This window comes from Triticum dicoccoides, chromosome 4A (genome assembly GCF_002162155.2).
Source record: "Triticum dicoccoides isolate Atlit2015 ecotype Zavitan chromosome 4A, WEW_v2.0, whole genome shotgun sequence".
Taxonomy (NCBI): domain Eukaryota; kingdom Viridiplantae; phylum Streptophyta; class Magnoliopsida; order Poales; family Poaceae; genus Triticum; species Triticum dicoccoides.
In genome coordinates this window covers 646,591,256-646,600,386 of record NC_041386.1, presented here as the reverse complement: position 1 = coordinate 646,600,386, position 9,131 = coordinate 646,591,256, and the positions used below count along the sequence as shown (strand labels likewise).

Sequence of the window (9,131 nt, the reverse complement as noted above, 5' to 3'; positions counted from 1 at the left end):
ATTGGCGTGCATTATTGGTACGCAAGCCACCGCGCCACATCGACGGCGACAGCGACGGCAGCGGCGACCATGATAATATATTTAAACTCGTGGAAATTCACTACGAGCAGAGAGTACACGACATCCTCGGCTTACTTGGCGCAATTTGCGGGACTCACCTACGGTACCAATACTTCCATGATCTGGAAGACGTAGGCTCCTCCCAAATGCAAGTTCTTTGCTTGGCTAGTTCTCCAGAACCGAGTCTGGACGGCCGATCGCTTGTCTCGGCGGGGATGGCTCAATTGCAACCTCTGCCCCCTTTGCAAGCAAGTTCAAGAGTCTGCTGCCCACCTGCTATTTCAGTGTAGATTCACGAATAGAGTTTGGAATGAGATTACCATTTGGCTGGGAATCCACGACTGCTCACCGATGATTTGGCGAAATGAAGTTTCGGTTCGAACTTGGTGGCAAAAGGCGGTGAGCAACGCGGATCATAACAGAAAGACTCTTGGCTCCATTATGATGCTTGTCTCATGGGAGATATGAAAAGAACGAAATGCCAGAATTTTTCGCAACGCCGTGACTCCGACCATAATTATCGTCACGAGAATTAAAGAGGAGGCCTGCCTGTGGACTTTGGCTGGGGCCAAGCATTTGAGTAGGCTCATGTTGCAACAGTAGTCTTTTCTTTTGGTCGCGTTGCGACATATGTCTGAACCTCCTCTCTTATTTAATGAAAATGGCAAATCTTTTGCCTGGTTTCAAAAAAAAAAGATAATATATTTAAACATGTGCCTCACGCACGCACCAACAGTCGCCACACTAGAGCTAGCCAGAGAGACCAACCATGGCGGACGGAGGCGTGTGGGTGTTCCGGAAGGACGGGGTGATGGAGCTGGAGAGCGCGGCCGGGTCGACGTCGAGCCGGAGCGGGCCGGGGAACAAGGCGCTGGTGTACGTGCCGGCGAACGAGACGATGCGGTCGCTGCAGGCGCTGGAGCAGCGCCTCGGCGCGCACGGCTGGGAGCGCTACTACGAGAACCGCGACGTGGTGCAGCTCCACCGCCGCGACGGCAGCCTCGACCTCATCTCGCTCCCGCGGGACTTTGCGCAGCTCCGCTCCACCCACATGTACGTCGTCGTCGTCAAGAACCGAGGCCACTTCAAGGTCCTCGACCTCTAACATCTACTAGTAGTCTGTAGTAGTAGTATACTCACGTACGCAACCACTGCTTTCCCGGTCAGTTAAGCTTGCAACCTTAAGCTCTGTGTGCATGCTAATTCACTATACGGCTGGTATATCGTTGTGAGTATACTAACAATATATCTATTGTACTATTTGTATGGTATTATCCGAGTTCGTGCCCGTCTCGAGTACTAGAGTGACTATTTCTCAAAGAAAAAAAAAAGTACTAGAGTGACAAGCTATACTCGTTATGATTGAATCTTGATCGTTTTTTGTGTGCTTGTTTATGTTAATTAAACCCTTGTGTTTCAATGTCCAACTGTGCGTACATATGCTGGCTATGAGTAACTGACGTGGCCCAGCTGGCCCCATGTTCGTGCATTCAGGCTGAAAACGTATTGGCTGGCTAACAGGAGCAATCAAAATTGCTATTCCTAGGAGCCGATTCCACGGAAATGCTACGTGCTGTGAGATAACCAATAACCGTCAAGAAAAGAATTGGGGAACAACTGAACGCAGATTGAAGTGATGTGTAAGAGTTTGGTAAAACCAATGTGTAAGGGCATCTCTAATGCCGATTCTTAATTTTTTTCCCGCGTCCGTCCGTGAATAGGGAGAATCAGTTTTCGAACATGGATGCGGAAGCCGGCCATCCAATGCTATCCGGATACAACTGAAACAAGATTTGAACAAAACGGACAAAATTCATGAAAAACGGCTGGATTTCGTATAAACAAACGAAATTCATAATATTCGGACATATTTTAACTAAACCCGGCTCTAATCTAAACCTAATCTAAATGATCGTTGGCGTCTGCCCATGTGTGACCACCGCGAAAATGTAGCTCCAGCTCCGCCTTCATAGTCTCCAGCTCTGCCTCCGCAGTTTGAGCGACTAATCGGCTGACGATGTTGATCCCAACCAGCTTGGCTTCAACGGGAGAGGAGGAGTGGTGGCCTTCCTGGGACCTGAGTGCCGGCAAGCTCCCATGCTCTACTCTTCCTGGTTGCCGGCGGTGCTCGTGGACGTGCCAACTTCATGGTCGTGGCGGTGGGGGCGCGACCGTGGCGGAGCTGACGATGTCCTTCACGTTGTCCCTCTTGTCGAACATCTCATCTGTCGTCTCGTCCATCTCCTTGTAAGCATCCTGTAAATCCACTTGATACTGGATGTACCACCAGCGGTCATGGCGGATTTCGCGGGCCGTGCAGTAGGAATCAACCAGCGCCTCCTGCTCGGCCATGCCCACGTCCAGCACTATGGTCGTGCCGGCGGTGAGTTGCTCCTCTGCGCGTCGGTGCTCGATGAGGAGGTGGAGGTTGTACGTCTGGTCGGCTTGCGTCTGCCGGAACTTGGCCTCCGGCTCCTCCAGTACCATGTCCGCGTAGTGGGTATGAGCCTCGTTGATGGAGTTACCGGCATGTAATGGCGAGGGTGGCGCCGGCTCGTCCTCGGCCATGTCCTTCATTGAGACATCTGCAGCGCCGGTCTCCGTCTGTCTGTTGGCCTGCCAGCCGGCTGCAATGAGGTGATTTTCTTTTTCTTCTCGGATGATTGGCCGTGCCAGACAGCTTTGGAGTTTGAGGAGGCCATGGAGGGCTGGGACGGACCTACGTACACGCAACCGGTATCACAGGCTAACCGGTATCACAGGACACCGGGTAATTTTTATGATTACGTGTATCTAAGTAGCGCAAGTTTTTTTTGTTTGAGACGACATATAAGTAGCGCAAGTAGTCGTGTGACACCGGTAAAAGGTATTGATGGACACCGGCTACACCCATCTGATCTGACGGCCCATGTGGTCAACTAATACGTGATCAGTCTGATTGATTGAGTGCCCCTAAGGGCATGGCCAACGGGCCAGGCTGGACAGATGCCCCAGGTCTCCAAGTTGGATTCTACAGTCCAGCTCACATCTACCTGCTGCTTGCAGATGAAAGCGGACTCTTGCAGAAGAACTCGTCTCCTCGCTGTCAAAAGCTAGATTAAGAAGAAAAAGCAAGCGAAATGACCCCCGCTTGCTGTGCTCATGCTGTCCTTGCTTGAGAAAAGGACGAGCACTCATCCTTCTTTGTATGCGTCACAGAGGTTCCACAGATGGTGGTTCCCGTTGGGTGGCTAGAGTAAGGACGATGGTCTCATTTTTTTTTTGCTGTCGTGGATGTACTGGGCCAGCACCAAGTGCTTCTCCCGTTGTACATGCCCTAAGAAAATCTGACTGAATGACGTGTCGTGGGCCTGTCGCCTACTGGTTTCTCCCCTCCTCTGCCTGATTCTTTTTTTTTTTGCGGGGTCCTCTGCCTGATTCCTGTTCGGCAACCCGCCGCACACCTTGCGGCATGCCGGAGTTTTTTTTTTTTGCGGGGTAAAAAGATTGTATTACTCAAGAGCACACGAATTCATCCCTACACAGACTAGGGACATTAGCAGGTCCGGAGTTGCTAGATCGCTGGAGAAACATTACGGCAAAGGCAACTCGATCATCCCTTCATGCATCTATTCCATCTAATTATTGCCATCCAATTGGATTATTGTGAATTTCTATTTTTTGGAGTAATTCACATCTGTTTGAGAATTCTATTTCTATGACATCTCAATTTTTATAGTGGTTCATATCTATTTGCAAATTAGATTACTGTGATATTTTAGTTTTGGAGTGATTTTCCAATTTTAACAATCATCTTTGTTTTCATAGTTTGGAGTCTTTTATGCTCTACTACTATTATTATTCTACGGTATATAATCAACTAGTATCTCAAATGGAACGATTTATTTTACCCACTTGGTAAGCATTTCATTGTTGAATATTTTTAACTATTGAGTTTTAATTTTTATGCATGGCTATATAACATTACTTGATATCCATGCATATGTGATGGGACTACACTGGAACACCGGGACATTTTCCTCCTAGGTCCACCCCTGATGGAGGGCATGTTGCAGAGAGGAGGAAGGGAGTGGAGGATAATGGATGCGGCTATGGCCGGGCCTACGGTTTCTATAGCAGGGAGATGACAGGGCAACCGGCGACGTAATTAATGACGGGTGGTAGACGGACGAACGGGTGGCGTCGGCTCATCGTTCCTCGGCAAACACACAAATGTTAAATGTAGGCAGGCAAACGGACAGGCTATTGTTTGAACGGGCAGCCACATGCACCAGGAAGAGGCGCGGCCGGCGCGCCGTTTTTGATGCCTGAGCGTTATGAGAAGTCATGTCGCTTTGAGCCGGTATGAATGCGGCACTGATGCTCTGGAGCGGCACTGCTGACCTTTTTGAACGGGGGCGTAGGGTTTTTTGGTTTGCCAAATTAGTCAAGACGTGGCAGTGATGCGGCACAACCGTGTTAAATGGCAAAACATATCCACATCGTGCGGTTCGGACTGTTACGCGGCAGTACGAGGGTCGGCGAAATGCTTTAAGAATAGCATTTGCTCAGGAGCAATGATATCGTTGTCGACTCGTCGGGGCTTGTGGCGGAAGTTGGCAGCTCGAATTGGAAACTACAAACGTTGCCCGGATTGGGCCGGGGTAAAGTTGCAGCTAGCTAGCTAGCTAGCGTCCACGTGAAGCCCCTCGACCTCCTGTGCATACGCTGGCCCACGTTACTTACTGCCTTGCATTATTGGTACGTAGTACTCCGCCGTGCAACGGCAATGGCGACGACGACGATTTTATATTTAGACATGCGCCTCACTCAGTCCGCAGGAGCCGCATGCGACGCTGGAGCTAGCCAGAAACACCGGCACCTCATCGATGGCGGCGGGCGGCGTGTGGGTGTTCCGGAAGGACGGGGTGATGGAGCTGGAGCGGGAGGCGTCGAGCCGGAAGGCGCTGGTGTACGTGCCGGCGAACGAGACGATGCGGTCGCTGCGGGCGCTGGAGCGGCGGCTGGCGTCGCTGGGATGGGAGCGCTACTACGAGGACCGCGCCGTCGTGCAGCTCCACCGCCGCGACGGCAGCCTCGACCTCATCTCGCTCCCGCGAGACTTCGCGCGCTTCCGCTCCGTCCACATGTACGACGTCGTCGTCAAGAACCGAGGCCACTTCAAGGTCGTCGACCTCTAACTCTGTAAGCATCCTGTGCGTCTCACTCTCACCGCCCAGTCAAGCTTGCAAGGTGAAAAAAAAACCTACTTTCCCCGGCCAGTCCAGCTTGCAAGATGTGTCTGTGTGTTGGTCGTTGTACGGTGTACGTGTGATCGATCCCTGTGTAACAAATGTATGCCTTGTACTGTTTGGCGATTTCCGTGTTCGTACGACTCATCCAATCCGTTTTTTAATTTTGAGCGTGGCTAGGTCTCAGTCAAGTTACATAAGCAAGCGAGAAAAAAATTAAAAAAAATCGCATGCATCTCAATGAAAAATCTTATGAATATAGCATCAACTGAGACTTAGCAAGACTGTTTAATTTTAACCGTGCGTATTGCCTCGAATAGCCGGTGTGGCCAAGTTGCATCCAAAAATAATGAGGTTATCTTTCTAGATTGGGTTCTACAGTACAGTTGAGCGTTGGCTCCCGCAGTTGAAAGTCATTAGATTAATATATCATACATATCATAATATTTTATGGTATTATGCCTTCAATGAATAAATCAAACCCTAAGTCAAACTGAACTATCACCAAATCAAACCCTAAATCGAAGCCCTGTCAAGCTCGAGTTTTTCTTACTCTGCGCTACTGGTAGGGCTACTGGTAGGAATGTACTAGTACCTTGGTAGAAATGGCACGACAAATAATCAGGTTACTCGAGTGGCAATTAACGTGGAGATCCTGACTACGCATTTATCACCCTGGTGTCAACGCTAATCTCTGTCCCGTGTGCAGTAGTATCAAACAAGCAATGAATCCACGTAGCATGGTGGATGCCTAACATAACATCGATCTTCTCGGTCAAACGACTATGAGTCACAAAGTGACACATCGACGTTTCTATAGGCTCTCGTAGCATCCCATCTTACCACCAACAGTTCACAAATTACAGCACTGGCGGTCAATAGCGTCTGCCCATTTTTCACGCTTCGGGATGCGTCAGCTAGCCAAACCCGGCGCGCCCAAAGGGCGGTCGCGCCGGGCCGTCGCCGGAGCCAAGGAGAAGGCGGTGGCCGGCTCATTCCGGCGGCTGTGCTTCGCTGCCGTCCTCGCGGTAACCTTCTTCCTCTACTACCGTTTCTCACAGCTGGACGACCCGTGCCGGGGACGGTACATCCACGTGTGCAAGCTGCCGCCGCGCTTCAACACCGACATGACGCGCGACGCCTGCCGCGGCGATGGGCGCTGGCCCGCGGGCGCGTGCGAGTCCATCGACAATGCCGGCCTCGGCCCGCCGCTCGCCGACCCGGCCGACGGCGTGCTCACCGGCGAGGACGGGTGGTACGGCACGCGCCAGCTCGCCCTCGACATCATCTTCCACAACCGGATGAAGCGGTACGAGTGCCTCACCAACCACACCGCCGTGGCCACCGCCGTCTTCGTGCCGTTCTACGCCGCCCTCGACTTCGCCCGCTACGCCGGCCAGGACAACGTGACGCGGGACGCCGCGTCGGTCGACCTGGCGGAGTGGCTCAAGTGGCGGCTCCTGTACGATCAGCAACGGCCCCAGGACGGCCACGACAATTTCCTCGTCGCCGGGAGGACGGCGCGGGACCTGGCGAGGGATGGCGGCAACTCCGGCGGCCCGAACTGGGGCACGAACCTCCTCGCCAGGCCGGTTGGCCGGAACCTGTCGGTGCTCGTCTTGGAGTCGTCGCTGGCGCCGAACGCGAGCGAGTTCGCCGTGCCGTACCCGACCTACTTCCACCCCAGGACCGACGCCGACGTGTTCCGGTGGCAGGACAGGGTGCGCGGCCTGCAGCGGAAGTGGCTCATGGCGTTCGTCTCCGGCAAGCCGCGGGGGACGGAGAAGGCAGCAACGGCGACCATCCACGACCATGTCATGGCCCAGTGCAAGGCGTCGGACGCGTGTGGGCACCTGCCGCCGGACCCGGACTGCGCTACCGGGACCGACCACGGTGAGTGCCACTCCCCTGTCAAGGCCATGCGGCTGCTCCAGAGCGCGACCTTCTGCCTGCATCCACCGCCAGGCGGCTCGCCCCCGTCGTACACGCGGCGGTGGGTGTTTGACGCGATGGTGGCCGGGTGCATCCCGGTCTTCTTCCACCCGGCGTCGGCGCACCTGCAGTACAGGTGGCACCTCCCCGAGGACCACGCCAAGTACTCGGTGTTCATCCCGGAGGCCGGCGTCCGGGCGGGCACGGCGAGCATCGAGGCCGTGCTCCGGGCGATCCCGGCGGCGACGGTGGCGCGGATGCGGGAGGAGGTGGTGAGGCTCATCCCGCAGGTGGTCTACGCCGATCCCCGGGGGAAGCTGGAGACTGTCAAGGACGCCTTCGACATCGCCGTCGACGGGATGCTCGACAGGGTGGCAAGGCTCCGGAATTAATTAATTTTCTCGCACAAATTTTGTAACGAAGTTTTGCGGACAACTTTTGTCACCTATTCAAACGTTCTTTCGCGTAGGGATCATTGCAGCATGACACTTCGAATTGGTTTCGGAAACTATCTAGCAATACCCCGCATATGGTTCAGTCACTTCACTGTGTTTTGTCGGGCAGTAGATATTTTTCTCTGTAAATTTTAGGGAGAAAACGGACGGAAAAATACATTAAAGAAACAAAACTCAAAAAGAAAACGAACTAGAGCTTGAGGATGTAGGGTAAACTTAGAAAAAATCATCACTTCACTGTACTACTTTGACTATGTCTTGAGCAGGTGAGGCTCCGTCTCCCACGGTCTCGTGCTCGACGCTGCGTAATTAGCAAGAGGTAAACAGTGGATTACGGGATCCATCGAGATGCTTAATTTTAATCAGGTATATGAGGGAACCGAAATGACGAAAAAAAAACACGCGAGATCCGTATTTTACGGATCGGCTATTCTTTCAACTTGCTGACGGCCACCTCCTCTTATGGCGCACCTCGCCGTTGGACATGGAGTATCTACTCCCGAGCTCAAATGCTCCCTTATAAACAGTAAAATAAAAAAAAACTGAACTTTTTTGTGGCAAACTTTGACAATTTTTTGTATGGTTGTAAAATTTCAGCACGGAATGACATTCATAGAAGTCGTGGCAAAAAAAATCGTTGTTCCAAAAATACTAGTTTTGAAAAGATTTTAGAGTGTTGATCTTGTTTTGCGACACCTTCCAGGAGGGTCATTTTGTGCTGAAATTCTGTAAGCATATAAAACATTTGTCCAAGTTTATCACAAAAAAATTCAGAATGTTTTTACTTTTTTCGTTCTATTCACTGTTCATAAGGGGAAATTTGAGCTCGGGAGCAGAATATGACTTTCGATCGCCGTCCTCCTTTATATCCCCCGGCCTGCAGTTCATATTCCGCGCCTTAAGCGCCGGTCACCTGGCCCACAGTTCCTATTTCGTGCCTCCACTGCACTGTGAATGTAAATGGAATGGCCCATGTAGGTTTTTGTTAGTCGGTTTTTTTTGGAACCTTTTCAATGATTGTATTGATGTTTTTTTGTATTCTTTCCATTTTTTTCTTTTTTCGTTTATATTATTTCATTTTTAGTTTTTATCAAATTCATGAACTTTTCACAAATCCATGAACTCTTCTCAAATTATTTTTTTATTCAGTGATATTTTATTCAAATCCATGACTTTTTTTCTTAAATTCTTCAAAAAAAAATGTAGTACAAATTTTATGAAACATTATGATTTTTTCACAATTTTGGGATTTCTTCATTCTTGCTAACTTTTTTCAAATTACGCACTTTTGAAAGTCATGAACTATTTTATCCAAAATCGATGATTTTCTTTACAAATGCGTGATTTTTCCAAAATCCATGTTTTTTGAAATGGTAAGTTTTTGTTTTGAATTCATGATTTTTTTGAATTCACAATATTCATGAAATATTTTTCGCAAATTCACGTGTGTTTC

General features: G+C 50.6%; 3 protein-coding genes across 3 annotated transcripts; all 3 read left to right on the top strand.

The window, feature by feature from the left end:
* The first annotated feature begins 698 nt into the window (after positions 1 to 698).
* LOC119289549 (flowering-promoting factor 1-like protein 5) lies at positions 699 to 1,427 on the top strand. Its single transcript, XM_037568849.1, has one exon. It carries the CDS (start codon positions 830 to 832, stop codon positions 1,163 to 1,165), a length of 336 nt encoding a protein of 111 aa, XP_037424746.1. The 5' UTR covers positions 699 to 829; the 3' UTR covers positions 1,166 to 1,427.
* A 3,469-nt stretch (positions 1,428 to 4,896) lies between these two features.
* LOC119289548 (flowering-promoting factor 1-like protein 5) lies at positions 4,897 to 5,417 on the top strand. Its single transcript, XM_037568848.1, has one exon. The coding sequence runs from the start codon at positions 4,929 to 4,931 to the stop codon at positions 5,238 to 5,240; it is 312 nt and encodes a 103-aa protein (XP_037424745.1). The 5' UTR covers positions 4,897 to 4,928; the 3' UTR covers positions 5,241 to 5,417.
* A 634-nt stretch (positions 5,418 to 6,051) lies between these two features.
* LOC119287671 (xyloglucan galactosyltransferase KATAMARI1 homolog) lies at positions 6,052 to 7,700 on the top strand. The gene has a single exon (XM_037567259.1). It carries the CDS (start codon positions 6,200 to 6,202, stop codon positions 7,613 to 7,615), a length of 1,416 nt encoding a protein of 471 aa, XP_037423156.1. The 5' UTR covers positions 6,052 to 6,199; the 3' UTR covers positions 7,616 to 7,700.
* The last annotated feature ends 1,431 nt before the right edge of the window (positions 7,701 to 9,131 follow it).

Excerpts from the sequence above, each read along its gene's own strand:
- LOC119289549 (XM_037568849.1), top strand. The coding sequence starts at position 830 with ATGGCGGACGGAGGCGTGTGGGTGTTCCGGAAGGACGGGGTGATGGAG.
- LOC119289548 (XM_037568848.1), top strand. The coding sequence starts at position 4,929 with ATGGCGGCGGGCGGCGTGTGGGTGTTCCGGAAGGACGGGGTGATGGAG.
- LOC119287671 (XM_037567259.1), top strand. The coding sequence starts at position 6,200 with ATGCGTCAGCTAGCCAAACCCGGCGCGCCCAAAGGGCGGTCGCGCCGG.